The sequence below is a fragment of the Moschus berezovskii genome, chromosome 8 (assembly GCF_049115385.1).
Source record: "Moschus berezovskii isolate FMDL1 chromosome 8, NW_MosBer_1.0, whole genome shotgun sequence".
Taxonomy (NCBI): Eukaryota; Metazoa; Chordata; class Mammalia; order Artiodactyla; family Moschidae; genus Moschus; species Moschus berezovskii.
The window spans coordinates 94,013,208-94,029,406 of NC_142467.1; the positions used below are offsets into that span (position 1 = coordinate 94,013,208).

Here is a 16,199-nt window from a genome sequence, read left to right on the forward strand (position 1 = left end):
TCGGTGGGGGAGGGCCGGGCGAGCCGCGGGGGAGGATGTCAGGCTCCGCGCCTGCGCGCGGGGCGCCCCGCGATTCAATTGTCGCGCCCGAGCCCGATTTCGCGCGCCCTTAGTTCCCCGGGCGAGTCTGGGCCAATGAGGAGCGAGAGGGGCGGGGCGGCCGACCGCGGCGGAGCCAATCAATGAGGCGGCTCAAGTGAAGGGGGCGGGACCTGGCGCGCGGGCCCCTTGGCAGTCCCGGCGGTGGGGGTGGGCGTGGGCTCGCTGGCGTGGCCCGCGCGGGCGAGCGAGAGAACAAGAGGGGCTACGGGGCCGTGCGTCGGGGTCCGGGAAACGTGGGCTGGAGCTCCGGGCAGCCGTGGGGCAGAAGTGAGTAGCACTGCCCGCGCGGGGGTGGCCGGGACGGGGCGGCCTGTTGCCATGGCCACAGCGGGGCCCGCCGCGTCGCGGAAGCGCGCGCGCGCGGTGGTGGGGTGCGGTGGGGGTCCGCGGACACCTGGGGTCCCGAGCTCCCGGGTCTCGAGTGGGTTCCTTCCCCTTCGGTCCTACTTAGTTGAGTTCCCTGGGACTTCATAAGTTCCAACCCAAGCGGGACTTTTCGGTTTCCCTCTCGCGTCAGTGTTGTTCATCCAGGGAATGAATGAATGAATGAACAAACAAACTCGGCCCCCCGCCGTTTGACTGTGTGCCCCTTTTCATCGGAATCCTGGGGTGTTTTTTTTACCCCCTGTGAAAGGCAGGGTTCGTTGACTGAGTAGCCCAAGGTGCCTTTTACTCTCCCCTAATTTCCCATCTCTCCTCAATCCTCCGCCAGTGCTACTCATTAATGCATTATCTCTTAGTTCAGGGCCTGGGGCCTGGGCCAGCTGTGGCAGGCTATAGGGAATAAGGGGCTGGGAGGGCATTCCAAGAGTTACCTGGTGTCCACAGTCTGGACAATAGCAAGGATGACCCGAATATGGCACAGTCATGGTGGTGGTATTGACGGCAGAACTGACCAGGGGTCTGGCTCCCTCATCCTCGCAGCACCAGCAGGCACCATGTGGATCCAGGTTCGCACCATGGACGGGAAGGTGACCCACACCGTGGACTCCTTGTCCAGGCTGACCAAGGTGGAGGAGCTGAGAAAGAAGATCCAGGAGCTATTCCACGTGGAGCCAGGCCTGCAGAGGCTTTTCTACCGGGGCAAGCAGGTAAACCTGCCCTGCAGGCTGCCCGCCTGCCTGCCCAGCACCTTTGTTCTTGCCTCATCCAAGCAGGGCGCACACACTGTTCCCCCCCTACCTCGTCCGGTCTGCTTCTCCACAGAAACCTCCAGTGCCTGAGCGAGGAACAAAGGCTCGACTCCTAGACTGACACTCCAGGCGGGCAGCCGGGCACTCGATCTGTTGCATTTGGAGGTCTTTTAAACTCCCAGCCCTCCCCTTTGTGGACGCTCCCCTCAAAATAATTTCTAGAAAAAAGAGGTTGGAGGTGGCCATTGGAGGGCTGATGAATTTCAAGGAAAAGCCTAGAATCAGTACTCAGACACCAGGACGGAAGAGACCAGATTTTTCTTTGAAACACACACTAAAGGTCGGTCAGCATCTTACTCTTTTCCGACCCCCATGGGGTTTTCTAGAAATTGGGATCAGCTTATTCAGAGTCAGAGATGGTGCTTGTTAATCAGGAATTTCCGCCACTCCTGGGCCTCCTCTCCGGCGGAGGTGGCGGGGCTGCCCCTGAACGGGGGGGTTTGTGCTTTGCGTGGGCTCAGCTGGCCCTGTTTCCTTTCTTCGAGATTCCGCACCACAGCCCCTGTAGCCCTTGAAAATGCCCCCCACCCCTTGGCTTTATCAGCTGCCTACTTTGGAGACGCTTTTTCCGGTGACACCCCTGGGAGTTTTCATTCTTGTTGGTATCTTCACAGGGGATGGTAGGCCAGGCTGTGTTGGGGTGTCGCTGAGTGGGAGAAGATGGTCCCACAGAAAGTGTCTTTCCTGTCTGCTGGGGCCACCCTGGAAGGCGAGTGGCCTGTAGGGACCTCGGCGACCTCGGTATAGAGACTACCGAGGATTAAAAGTGTTCCTTTGGGCGCTGACTTTGTTGTTGTCAGGTCTTAAACTGGGTGCTGCCGCCATCTGGTGTCTAAATTGAAAAATAGATGCTGTCCGCCTGGCCAGGAGTTCTTTTTTTTTTTAGGGGCTGGGAGGATCCTGCCTGCCTCCTGGAAATCAGACCTGATGATTAATTTCTTGGGCTCAGGGCGCCCTCCGAGACCTCTCGCCTCCTTCCTGTGGGAGATATGAGGACTTGAATGTCTTAAGAATCTGAGTTAACTCGCCCCGCCTGGGGAAGGGAAGCTGGGGAACGAACTCACTGTGGTCACGTGCGCTGTGCGGCTGGAGAAAAGGCAGGGCTGGGAGTGGCGCTCCCCTGGGATGTGTTCTCTGGGGAGCAGAGCCTCTTTCCTGCCACCTCCAACAGAAGCTCATTTTTGGGAACGTCCATACTGATTCCAGTTTGCCCCCCCAGTCTTTGTGTTCAGCAAAGGTCCTTCTGCTGAATTTCCGAAGACCTCCCATGGGCACAGGCTAAACAGTTCGTGGCATCATGCAAAGGCAGATTGGATCGAATCCTTACATTCAAGGCAGTGACTATTTCTGAATGCCTGCTGTGGGCTTGGGTGCCATGCACTTTAATTTTTACATTCAAAAACATGCAGAGAAGTCGAAAGAGCCATGAACGCCTAAACACCTACCCGTGGCTTTTATCACTGACATCATGCAGCTGTCTGCCTCTCTCCGTCCACCAGCCCATCTTATTTTGGGAGATGCATTGCAGAGAAAGTTCCAGTTCACGTCACCAGTAGACCCTCCAGCGAGCCAGTCCTTAACTAGGGTACAATGTTTGTTTGTAGCTCTTGTTTCTTCTGAGGAAATTTGCATACAGTGAGAAACACATCCTAAGCAGATGGTTTGGCATGTTGACAAATGCGTACATTCGTGTAACCAAACCCCTCTCTTCCTGCATGGGCAACATGGCAGCTGATCCACACCAAAGTCTTGGTATTGCCTGTGTGAGTTGTAAAGCCTGATGATAAGCAGCGTGTCGTTAATCCTTAGGTTTGTCTATCTGTCTTCTCGCAGCGCAGCTTCTGAAGATCTCAGAAGGTTCCTTGTTCCTGATTAACTCCTCTAACCGCTGTTCAACTGGGCCAATGCGTAGTTGGTTCTGTCTTCCGGGTGAGGAAGCCAGGCCTCAGCGTGATGCAATTTCCCCAAGGGTGCGCGACCAGGAAGTGGCCCAGCCTCAGGGAGGTGTGGACAGTGCCAGGCGAATGGGGCACAAAGGCACCTTGAAGCAAGTTGGGTCTGCAAACAGACCGGGCTAATCACTGTAGGAGGCCGTGCAGCCTCCAGCTGGTGTGAGAGAGCTGTTGTTTTTACAGAACGTTCTAGAGAGTGTTCGAGATTCCTTCCCGCCCCCCCCTTTTAAAGAAACAGGGCATCACATGCAGTCCCAGGTCTGCGGTAAGGTCACTCAAGCCAATAAAGCAGAACCAAGCAGAGTCTGTCTTCAGGATATGGGAGGGTCCCGCGGCGAGCTAGCTTAGGCTGAATAGGTTGGCGGTTATGTCGTTTGATTGGCGGAAATGCAGGGAGCTGGATGGGGGAAGGGACCCCGGGCGGCTGGCCCAGCCTGGGCAAGGGTGAGAGGCGTCTGGTGCTTCTTTCTTTGTCTTTTTTTTTTGGCTGCCCAGAAAAATCACAATAGCTGTCACTGGTGGGGCTGGTAACTGGTGCTCAGGTGCAATGCTTGGGCCTAATCGTCCCAAGTGCCCCGCCGAGTGTTTCTGGCCGGGGACAGTCTGTGCTTTGCAGTCAGATGGGGCTAATTGTGGGCCCACCACGTGTACTTGGTGGGATTCAATGAGGTCATGGATTCGGGGTGGGGGCTGAGCTTCCCTCCTGGTTCACAGTAAAGGGGTGATAAATCATTCAGTGCAGGGCCTCCCCTTGGACACTGCTGATGTCAGGACCTGATTGTCCTCCATGGGGGGTTCATCCTCCAGCACTGTGGGGTGTGGAGCAGCATCTCGGTCCCACTCACTTGATGCCAGGAGCACCCCCTTACCCCCCAGTCTAGGTCCACAGGGTCCCCAGACATTACCAAGTGCCCCCTGGGGGCAAAGTTGCTCCCAGCTGAGAAGAGAACTAATTATTTAGTTGGTGATTTACTATAGGAGAACTGTCCAAAGGGTCAGGTGAAATGGCATCCTGGGAGTGGCCTTCCGAGGGTCACTTATGTCACAGTGCCCCACCAGATGGCCCTGCCCTGCTGGGCCTTCTTTGAAGGTCTGCCCCTTTACCCAAAGGACAGAGTCATGTGGTAAATTGGACAGCCCCTTGCTGAGACCTGTCCTTCTGGCTGCAGGAGGGAGAGTCCCTTCCTTCCTTCTCCCCCAAACACCCTCCCCCCAGCTGGAGACACGCCCTTTAGGTCGGGGGTTAGCAAACTCTTTCTGTTAAGGACCCAGTGGAAACCGTTTGCGGCTAGGCAGTCTGTCCTCTCACCTCTGCCATTGAAAGCCAGGAATAGATCCAGAGCCCAAAGGAATGGGCATGTCCTGAATTGAATCCTGGTAGAACTTTATTTACCAAATGGTTTTTCCCACTGGCTGAGGTGTGGCAGTTACACGCAGGCTTCCTCCTGGAGTGGCAGATCCGGGTTGTACTATGGGATGTGCTGGACCGAGTACCTAGGGTGTGGTGGGTGTTGCAGGTGTCCCGCTAGGGCATGGGTGTCACACTGTTTGGACTCAGCACTGCTTCCACCCCTCAAAGTGATGGAGGACCCCAGAGAGCATTGTGGACGTGGATCACTTCTATCATTTTTTGTCTTATTAGCATTCAGAAGTGGAGAAAAATATGTTGTTATTCAGTTGCTCAGTCGTGTCCAACTCTTCGCGACCCCATGGAGCAAGAGAAAACACACTTGTACGTTTCTTTAGGCATTGGATTGGTGGCATCAGCCCACGCCACACAGGGTCCATGCCCCTGCAAGGTCATGAGGCTGGCCAGTGACATCACAGTGTCATGACAGGGTAGGTAGCCTGGGCCTCACAGACCCCGGAAATGGAAATGCCACTGCAGGACATGACTTGGGCTGTGGTCTGGCGGGGGGGGTCATAGGGCAGAGTTCACTTGTCAGGACTTGATTGGTGGACAGGCTGGCTTGTGCCTGTACACCCACCTCTCCCCCAATAGTGGGAAGCATGTCCCTCTGCCACGGCCTGAATCATACCTTTTCTTCCTTCCCCAATCTCTGTCTGTCCATCTGTCTGTCTGGCCTGAACCCTATGTTGCTGGGGAGGCCTGGAGTCTTAGATGGGACTGTGGGGACTGGGACTACAGCCACAGGAAGGGTCTTTATAGAGGCCCCTGGCCTCTTCCTGCTGGAGGTCCTTCTTGACCAGAGGTTCACACGCCCTGGTCTGGTTTATGACCTCTCCACCTCTCCCCAGTCCAGGAGAACCACCCCTTGCCATACCCAGGGTCATTTATTTCCTGTGCTCTGAGCAGCACTCACACCTCAAAAGTGTCCCCCCAGTGCCCCAAGGAGACAGAGGGTGGGCGGCTCTGAATCTAGGCTTCTGGGAGGAAGCTCCGTTGTCGGATGGTCTCTGTGTTTATTTCATTTACGGCCATGTACATGCCCAGAATTCCCCAAGTCCAGGAAGCTTCTGGTTTAAAAGAGGGATGTGATCTAAACGCCGCTGGCATTTTGGCCTTTACACCTGAATGTGCCCCAAACCACGTGTCTTGTGTTTTACTACAGGCAGTTTAAATCCCTGGTGGCTCAGTGATAAAGAACCTGCCTACAATGCAGGAGACTTGGGTTTGAACCCTTGGTCAGGAAGATCCCCTGGAGAAGGAAATAGCAACCCATTCCACTGTTCTTGCCTCGGAAATCCCATGGACAGAGGAGCCTGGCGGGCTGCAGTCCATGGGGTTGCACACAGTTGGACACAGCTGAGCGACTACACTACCACCCCAGGCAGCTTAAGGGATTTTCACCTGCAATTCTGGTTGTACAGGATTCTAACTGCACGTTTAATTTTTAACATGAGAATCTGCAACCTAAGATCCAGCTTGCCATTCAGTTTGAATAGCTTTCATTTTTTGAATTTTCTAAAAAATTATTTTACTCCAGTATAGTTGATTTTCAATGTTGTTACTATGTAGTGTTGAAATGTCAGTCATTCAGTCCTGTCCAACTCTTTGCAACCCCACGAACTGCTGCCCACCAGACTCCTCTGTCTGTGGAATTTTCCAGGAAAGAATAATTGGAGTGGGTGGCCATTTCTTTCTTCAGGGGATTTTCCTAACCCAGGGATTAAACCTGAGTCTCCTGCATTGCAGGCAGTCTTTACAGTCTGAGCCACCAGGGATTTAAACTGCATGTATTAATTTCGCCTTTTTTTTTTTTTTTCCCAGTTATTGCAGCGTGGCATATGGGATCTTAGTTCTCCCACCAGGAACTGAACCCATGCTTTCTGCATTGGAAGCTTGACATCTTAACCACAGGACAGGCAGGGAAGTCCCTTGTATAGCTTTTATCAATGCTGTTAGCCTCAGTTAGAGTTTTAGGAGCTTAGAAGAAACCCGGGCTTGGCATGTCCATATCCTCACTGGGTCCAGCCCCCCCTCCCTACTGTGTGCAGCTTGAGGCTAGCAGGGTCGGGGAGGGGGGCATCCGACACACACACCCTTTCGTCATAGCAAGTGGTTGTGCAAGCTCCTTCCTGCCCACTGCGGGGGCCCTTCTGGAACCTTCCAGAAGTGGTCCTCTGAAGCCCGTCAGACCAGTCTGCATTCCATCCTGGAGGTGGAGCCCCAGGCTAGCCAGGCCCAGCATGCGGCCTCCTCAGTGCCCAACCCGCCTGATTGCACCTCTGCCTGCTGCACTCTTGCACCAGGAGGGGAGTGTGTGTGTGTGTGTCTGCGTCTGTGTGTGTGGACCCCTCCGGTCTATCTAGCTTCCTGACCCATCACAGATAGCCCCATCAGTATTCCTCCTGCCGCCTTTAGCTACAGCCCTCAGCCAGGCCCTGATCTTCCCCCTCACCCCCCTTGCCCTGCGCACCCCCAGCTGCCTTTCTGCTCCCGCCCCCAGCTCTGCCACCCTGGCTCCTGCTGGGCCTCCATCCTGGCGCTCCTTGTAAAACAGAAGTCCAACCACATGCCCCCTATTGGCCCCAAGTCTTTCCACTGCCTCTCCCCTGTCCTGGTGCTTCGGTTTATTATTTCTCATCCTCTGAAACCATCTTTGCTTCCCCTGATGAGTGTGGGAAACGCCTCTATTCTCCTGCATTTAGCTGTCATGCACAGCTGTGTCATATGTCTTTGTAGGAATGAGCCACTGCTTGGCTGGCAAATGATGCTGCCCTGAGCTTGGTAAGCACCAGGCTACCTGTCTCTAGCTCAGTGGTTCTCCCTGGGGACTGTTTGGCCCTGCTGTGGCTCTGGGCAGTGTCTGGAGACATCAGTTGTCACAACTAGAGGGGGTTCCTGACATCAAGTTGGGGGAGCAGGGATTCTGCTCCACCTCCCCACAAAGAGAATGATCAGGGTGGGGGTGCTTACTGTCTGCAGTGCTGAGGGGTGTCTGCCTAACCCTGCGGGTGCTGGACACCAGGTGCCTGCCTCTTGTCATCATACTTTTTAATGACGTTCTGCTAGTTTCCTTGTCATAATGATGCTGGGGACACTTGTTTCTCCACCATTTTTTTTTTAAACTAATAAGCTTTAGTTTTTAGAGCAGTTTTAGGTTCACAGATTTAAGGGGAAGGTCCAGAAATTTCTCATATACCCCGTGCCCCCCTCACCTGTCTCCTGCCAGATAGTGCATTTGGTATAACTGAGAAACCTATGTTGACTTTTCATTTTGGCCTTGCCATGTGGCTTGGAGATCTTAGTTCACCGACCAGGAATTGAACCTGTGCCCCCTGCAGTGAAAATGCAGAGTCTTACCCACTGGACTGCCAGGGATGTCCCTTTCCTTTTTAGGGATGAGTAGCGTCCCAGCATGAGGATGACCTCAGTGTGTTGATCTGTCCATCAGTGTTTGGACCCTGGGCTGTGACCACACGTGTGTGTCCCCTCTCCCTGCTGTCACCACTGTCCTGTGTCGGCCCCGTGTAGGAGGGCTGGCCCTGTTTCACTCTCTGATCCCTTGTGGCAGCCAGGCAGGGCAGGGTGTATCAGAGGCTCTTGCTGGGCTTTGTGTGAGCAGGCAGCATGGGCCCGGCTGTGCAGGGGGGCTCCGGGGGGGGCCCTGGTGGCCTCTGCAGCAAGTGTGTTCACATGTGCCTTTCTAGGGGAGAGGGATTCTCAGCCATTCTGTTCTCAGGTTTGTGATGAATAAGGATAAACAACCACTACCTGGAACGTGCCCTCCCCATGACCCCAGGTGCTGTTTGCATATTAATGGCAATCAGCCCTTTGAACCAGCAGCTTCCGGGTAAAAATTGGGAAGGAGGGAAAGTTGACTTTTGTGTGATCCTCCTTTTCTTTTTGTTTTTTAATTTGTTTTGGCTGTGCTGGGTCTTCATTGCTGCACCGCCTTTTCTCTAGTTGGGGTGAGCAGGAGCTACTCTCTAGTTGCGGTGTTCTGGCTTCTCATTGCTGTGGCTTCTCTTGAGGAGCAGGGCTCTAGGAACGAGGGCTCAGGAGTTGTGGCGCACAGGCTTAGTTGCTCCGAGGCACATGGGATCTTCCCAGACCAGGGATTGAACCCTGCATTGGCAGGTGGATTCTTTACCACTGAGCCACCAGGGAGGTCCTGTCCTTCCTTCCTTGAGGGCACTGCTTTTGAACCAGGGGACACTGGGTGACGTTGGAGGCCCTCTGTGGTTGTCACAGCTGGGGTGTTCCCAGCATCCAGAGGGTGGGGGGCAGGGCTGCTGCTTCTGTGGTGTTCTGTGAGCCTGCCTCAGGGTGTTCTAGATCCCGAGGGCTGAGAGTCCTTGTTGGGTGTTGGTAGGGTATCCTGGGGCAGTTGCTTATGGAAAGGTAACTCCCAGCACAAAGACTCTTGTGCCTTAGATGTGCTCCAAAGCCAAACCCCTTCACGAACCTGGTGAATTACCCGGTACCAATGGATCATAGAGTCCTGCTGGCTCCTAGCCTCCCCATCAGTGAGTGCCTAGTGTGGGTGGAAATAACAGGTGTTCTCTCTGGGGGCTGTCCCGGGCATTGGCAGCACCCCCCACCTTGTCAAGACAACCAGAAAGGTCCCTACAGCATCGTCCTGGGGGCAGGTCACTTTCCCTGAGAGCCAGGGGTACAGCATCGCCTCAGGGGCAGAGCACTCTGTCTGACAGCCAGGGGTACAGGCAATGTTTGTTTATTGTAACAAAAGTTCCAAAGCACATACAGTATTAAAACTTCCCCTGACACCTGATGTGTGGCCATGGCTCAGTGGGGTTAGGTCACATGCTTCCGGGGACGCCCCACGTGTGGCAGCAGGCATCCTCGTTGGAGAGAGCTTCGGTTGACCTTGTCCCCAGGAGCTGGCAGGCCTCTGCCAGGGTGGGTGTGGTCCATCAACCCCCTCACCCCCGCAGTGAACTCCCTTGCCTGCTGACCTTGGCCTGCGTCCCTGCAGATGGAGGACGGCCACACGCTGTTTGACTATGATGTCCGCCTGAACGACACCATCCAGCTCCTGGTCCGGCAGAGCCTTGTGCTGCCCGTCCCTGTTCTCAGCGGCAGTGGCGGCAGCAAGGAGAGGGACTCTGAGCTCTCGGACACAGACTCGGGCTGCGGCCTGGCCCAGAGTGAGTCGGACAAGTCCTCCAACAGCGGTGAGGCCGCCAATGAGCCAGAAGGGAAGGCAGACGAGGATGAGTGTGACGAGACGGAGCTGGGCCTCTACAAGGTGGGGCTCCTGCATCTCTGTCCCCACGCAGCCCCCGATCCCCGTGGCTGGACAGCCCCCTGTCCTGCCCTATGTCATCACAGTCCACTGGTGGAAACATCAGTGCTCGGGGTTCCTTCTCCACCCCTAAAGCAGAACCCTGTAACTGGACCTTCGGGTGTTTTCCCTGTGGTCCTCGCAGGGGCCGTCTTAAGTTCTGATCCACTTCCCTCCTCCCCTTAAGACCATGATCCTTCTCAGATTACCCCGGGGCCGAATGAGAGCTTCCTTCCCCGGCAGGTCGGCGAGTACGTGGATGCGAGGGACACGAATATGGGTGCATGGTTCGAGGCCAAGGTCATCAGGGTGACAAGGAAGGCTCAGGCTCACGACCAGCCCAGCAGCTCCAGCTCAAAGCCAGAGGATGACATCATCTATCATGTGAAATACGATGAGTGAGTATTCTCGGGGTGGGCCCGGGACAGCAGCGGCTCCGAGGACCTGGAGTTGCTTGGGTAGTGATGTCCCCTCCCTCCGTCGTAGGAATTCAGAGTGTTTATGGAGCACTTAGCACGTGGCAAGCCCTGTGATGGGCCCGGGGAATTCCCGTGTGAACACAGAGGGACTCTGAGTTGGCTTGGCGGCCATAACCACATGCTGCAGGCTGGGCAACTTCAGCATCAGGCATGTATCTTCTCATGGTCCTGGAGGCTGGAAGTCCGAGCTCAGTGTGCTGCCAGGGTCAGCTCCTGGTGAGGGCTCTCTTCCTGGCTTGGACACAGCCATCTTCTCACTGCGTCTTCATGTGGCTTTTCTCTGAGTTTGGAGGGAGAGCTCTAGTGTCTTCTTTAATAAGGACACCAGTCCTATTAGATTAGAGCCCTGTCTTTATGAGCTCATTTAACTCTGATTACAGCCTGGGCTTCCCTTGTGGCTCAGATGGTAAAGAATCTGCCTGCAATGCGGAGACCTGGGTTTGATCCCCTGGAGAAGGGAATGGCAACCCACTCCAGTATGCTTGCCTGGAGAATCTTGTGGACAGAGGAGCCTGGCGGGCTACAGTCCATGGGTCACAAAGAATTGGCCACGACTTAGTGACTAAACAATAACAACCTCTAAGGGCCCTATCTGCAGATATAGTCACAGTGGATGTTAGGGCTTCAGAATGTGTGGGGGATACAGTTCGTAACAGAGGGCAATCCTACCTGCCTATAGGGAGCTCATGTGGTATGAGGGTACTATTTTCATCTGTTCCCCTGCAGAGTCTCTTATTGCCCATGCCAGTTTCTGGCACATTCTAAGCTTAGCTCTAAAAATTACTGGAGTAATTGGATGAGTGAAAGGCAGTAGGTGCCAAATTCCCATCCTCTTGGTCAGGGTTCACAAACTTCCAGCCTCAGGCCGGATCTGGCCCACATCCTGTTTTTGACGAAAAAGCTTTATTGAAACACACCAGCATCCATTTGTTTACATCTTGTCTGTGACTGCTCTTGTGGTAATAGCCGAGTTGAGTGTCCACAGCAGATACCTGGCAGCTCACAAAGCTGTAAGTATGGACTATCTGGTCCTTGGCAACCCTTGTTGTGCATGCTAAGTTGCTTCAGTTGTGTCCAGCTCTTTGCAACCCTGTGGACTGCAGCTCTCCAGGCTCCTCTGTCCATGGGATTTCCCCAGACAAAAGTACTAGAGTGGGTTGCCATTTCCTTCTCCAGGGGATTTTCCCCACCATGGGGTTGAACCCAATGTCACTTATGTCTCTTGCATTGGCAGGCAGGTTCTTTACCACTAACACCACTTGGACAACCCTTGTTCTTGGCGCTTTATTAGCAAAAATAATGAACACCAGGCTAACCAGCTCATCATAGTAGAATTGAGGTCGTCCCTTCTCTAGGCTGAGGCTAGACTTTGTTGCTAATAGGATATGCTTTTATTTTATTTTTTAAAATTTGATTTATTTTTAAGTAGCTTTTACTAGAGTATAGCTGCTTTACAATGTTAGGTTTTTAAAAAATTTTTACTTATCTTTTGTTAATTTTAATTAGTGTTTGGTTGCTTTACAATGTTGTGTTACTTAGAATATGCTGCTGCTGCTGCTGCTAAGTCGCTTCAGTCGTGTCCGACTCTGTGCAACCTCTTGTCTTATGCCTTTTTTGAGGCCACTTGGAATTGCTGCATATCCAGAATAATGAGTTTCTATCTTTTTTTAATATAATGCCTATACCTCTACAAAAGTCACCATCAATACACATGTATGGAAAAAAGTCCCCCCCTACCACGTTTCCTTCTGTCTTAGCTTCCTATGGCTGCTCTACGAAGTATTGCTGCTGTCGCTGGAATAGTCTGTCCTATCACGGTCCTGGAGGCCGTAAGTCCAAGACCAAGGTGATGACATGGCTGAGGCCCTCCTGGAACCTGGAGGGGAGAATCCTTTCTGGCTCTTCCGGCAGGACTGGCTGTCCTGGCTCGTGGCTGTGTTCCTTCTGCCTGCCTCCGCCTCCTCTTCCTGCATTGCTCTCCTCTGTCTGCCTCTCATCCGTCCGTCACGAGGTTTAAGACCAGTCTTCTCTATCAGGACCTGATCTTAACTTCTCCTATCTGCAGCAATCCTATTTCCAGATTGAACAGTGTCCCTAAATGAGCAGGGTGTGTGGCATGCTAAGCCACTTCAGTCGCGTCCGACTCTCTACGACCCCATGGACTGTAGCCCAGCAGGCTCCTCTGTCCATGGGATTCTCCAGGCAAGAATACTAGAGTGGGTTGCCAGTTTCTCCTCCAGGGGATCTTCCCGACCCAGGGATCGAACCCTCGTCTGTCTCCTGCATTGGCAGGCGGGGTCTTTACTGCCAGTGTCACCACCTTGGAAGCCCCTATTTCCATATTCAGTGCCAATAAGCACTGCTTGTCAGGGTGCCGGGGTTAGGATCCCAACGTAGCTTTTTAGAGCCAGGGTCCTCAACCCCCTGGCTCTAATGCCTGATGAGCTGAGGTGGAGCTGCTTTAATAAGACTAGAAATAAAGTGCATAGTAAATGTAATGCACTTGAATCATCCCCAAACCACCCCTGCCTTCCTGGTCCGTGAAAAAACTGTCTTCCACGAAACCAGTCCCTGGGGCTGCAAAGGCTGGGGCCCGCTGTGACACATTGGAATGTGTCACTGTGGCTGTGTGCTATTAACACCAACAGATGAGCTCTCGGGGAGGGGCCTTTCTGGACTGCCGTGACAAGCGCAACTCAAACCCGCATACCAGGTGACCCTCTCCGCCTGGCTTCTCTCCTGGGGATGGAGTGAGGCTGGCTGGCGCCTGAGGTCTGAGCTCAGGGCTCTCCCCTCCAGCTACCCGGAGAACGGAGTGGTCCAGATGACCTCACAGAATGTCCGGGCTCGAGCCCGACACACCATCAAGTGGGAAGACCTGCAGGTGGGCCAGGTGGTCATGGTCAACTACAACCCAGACCTCCCCAAGGACCGTGGCTTCTGGTACGATGCCGAGATCCTGCGGAAACGCGAGACCAGGACAGCGCGGGAGCTGCATGCCAACGTCAGGATTGGGTGAGCCTGCCCGGCCTCTGCCTTCTCCCCAGGCCCTCTCCGCCCCACCTGCGGAACTGTCTCTGGGGCCCTGGCGGAGATTTCAAGCTTCCTTGTTCTTTTACGCTTGTCGTTTTGAATTTGGCAAACAGGTGAAAAAATGTGGCCAAGTCCGGAAAGTACTGAAGGCCATACTTAATATTCTCCCTTCTCCTGTTCCCTGGTCACACAGTTCTGTTTGGAGACGTGGCTGGTCCCAGCACCTTCCCGGGTCACGTGTACACAGACAGGCAAGAACGTAGCCAGAACCACACACTCCTACCCAGGGTGCCCTTCACATCAGGGGTCAACAGGCTGTTGGCCACAGGCCAGAGCTGGCCCGCAGCTCTGACAGGCAAATAAAGTTTTATTGGCACTGAGCCACGCCCATCTGTTCACTGCTTCACTGTGGGTGCTCCATGTTAGGAGGGCGCCCAGAAGAGAGCTAGGTGGCTGCCCACAAAGCTGAAAATATTTACTGCCAGGCCCTTTGCAGAACATATTTGCTGAACCCTGTCTACCAGGCTTCTTTGTGTGTGTGTGTGTGTGTGTAGAAAGCTTAACATCTTTACCATTTTGATATGTTTTTCTTTTTTTAAAAATATGTTTGCGTATTTGGCCTCACTGGGTCTTTGTTGCTGTGTGGGGACTTTCTCTGGTTGTGGCGAGTGGTGGCGGGTGCGGGGGAGTTGCACTGTGTGGGCTTCTCATTGCAGTGGCTTCTCTTGTTGCGGAGCACAGGCTCGAGAGTGTGCACGCTTCCAGGAGTTGTGGTGCACAGACTTCATTGTCCCGCAGCATGTGGGATCTTTCCAGACCGGGGATCAGACCCATGTCCCCTACATTGACAGGTGTGTTCTTGGCCACTGGACCACCAGGGAAGTACTTACTACCTTAACCATTTTAAAGTGCACAACTCAGTGGCATTAAGCATATTCATATTGTTGGGGCACCCACCCCCACCAACATCCATCTCCAGAACTTTCTCATCTTCCCAAACTGAAACTCTGTCCCCTTGAAACGCTGAACTCCCCAGCCCCTCCCCTCCCCGGGCCCCCACCGCCTACTTTCAGTGCCTGGGAGTCTGACTCAGGGACCTCACGTAAGTGGAATCATACACTGTGTCTTTCTGTGTCTGGCTTTTTTTGCAAGGTCCGTACATGTTGCACGATGAACCTTTTTTGGTGGCTGGATAATACTCCGCTGTATATGTTGTATACAAGACATGAGTGTCTGGGCAGGTGTCTTGAGCACAGGCACAGCGAGTGCAGAGGCCCTGGGGCAGGGCCATTCTTGGTGTCTTGAGGAGGCCAGTGGGCTCGAGGGGAGAGAGGGAGGAGGCGGCGTTTAGGGCATGGCTGGGAGGGTGCAGAGCTGGTGTGTGTATTTCTGTTGCTGGTAGCCCTTGGAGCCTGAGAGCGCAGAGTAAGTGTTAAGTGTCAGTGGCTCAGTTGTGTCCGACTCCATGGACCATAACCCGCCAGGCTCTTCTGTCATGAAATTATGCAGGCAGAAATACTGGAGTGGCTTGCCATTCCCTTGTCCAGGGGATTTTCCCAACCCAGCAGTCGAACGCAGGTCTCCTTCATTGCAGGCAAACTCTTTACTATCTGAGCCACCACAGAAGAGCATAGATGCCACCTGTAATTAGAATCATCGCTCAGGCAACCGAGCTGGGAATTGACTGCAGGAGGCAGCGTGGCGGCAGGGAGACCAGGGAGGAGGCTGATGGGGGCAAGGTCCAGGCATCAGCCCTGGTGCAGTGATGTGATTGTTAAAAAAAAAAAATAACCTGCCTTTTGTTTCCTTACTTAGAATGTTGTTTTCTTGTTTTTTTATTTCTTTGATTTCTGCTCTCATCTTTAAAAAAAAGTGTCAGTTCAGTTCAGTCGCTCAGTTGGGTCCGACTCTCCGCGACCCTATGTATCACAGCACACCAGGCCTCCCTGTCCATTACCAACTCCCGGAGTTCACTCAAACTCATGTCCACAGAGTCGGTGATGCCATCCAGCCATCTCATTCTCGGTCGTCCCCTTCTCCTCCCGCCCCCAACCTTTTCCAGCATCAGAGTCTTTTCCAGTGAGTCAACTCGTCGCATGAGGTGGCCAAAGTATTGCAGTTTCAGCTTTAGCATCAGTCCTTCCAATGAACACCCAGGATTGATCTCCTTTAGAATGGACTGGTTGGATCTCCTTGCAGTCCAAGGGACTCTCAAGAGTCTTCTCCAGCACCACAGTTCAAAAGCATCAATTCTTCGGCGATCAGCTTTCTTCACAGTCCAACTCTCACATCCATACATGACCACGAGAAAAACCATAGCCTTGACTAGACAGACCTTTGTTGGCAAAGTAATGTCTCTGCTTTTTACTATACTATCAAGGTTGGTCATAACTTTCCTTCCAAGGAGTAAGCGTCTTTTAATTTCATGGCTGCAATCAGCATCTGCAGTGATTTAGTTAATTACGGCTGAGATAGGTGACATATTAGTTCCCTGACCAGGGATTGAACTTATGCCCCCTGCAGTGGAAGCTTGAAGTCTTAACCCCTCTCAGGGAATTTCCTGCTGTCATCTTTATCATTTTCTCCTTTTTTTGAATTGATTTTGCTCTTCTTTTTCTAGTCTTTTTGAGGTAGCAACTTAGATGATTATAAGTCTAAGCATTTTAGTGCTATAAATTTCCCTCTCAGTGCTGCCTTACCTGGTTTCCACATATTTTGCTATGTTGT

The 16,199-nt window shown here is 53.3% G+C and overlaps 1 protein-coding gene across 3 annotated transcripts in view; it reads left to right on the forward strand.

Moving 5' to 3' along the window:
• The window catches only part of UHRF1 (ubiquitin like with PHD and ring finger domains 1), a 34,705-nt gene that overhangs the window by 417 nt on the left and 18,089 nt on the right, over window positions 1-16,199 (forward strand). The window contains exons 1-5 of one of the 3 annotated variants that reach the window (XM_055431388.2): window positions 248-369; window positions 1,027-1,193; window positions 9,652-9,924; window positions 10,204-10,358; window positions 13,239-13,454. In XM_055431388.2, coding sequence (XP_055287363.1) covers window positions 1,041-1,193; window positions 9,652-9,924; window positions 10,204-10,358; window positions 13,239-13,454 — 797 coding nt within the window. In that variant the 5' untranslated portion in view covers window positions 248-369; window positions 1,027-1,040. Of the gene's footprint in view, window positions 1-247; window positions 370-947; window positions 1,194-9,651; window positions 9,925-10,203; window positions 10,359-13,238; window positions 13,455-16,199 lie in introns of those variants that run through there. The other 2 variants (XM_055431387.2, XM_055431386.2) reach the window with 2 other exon arrangements.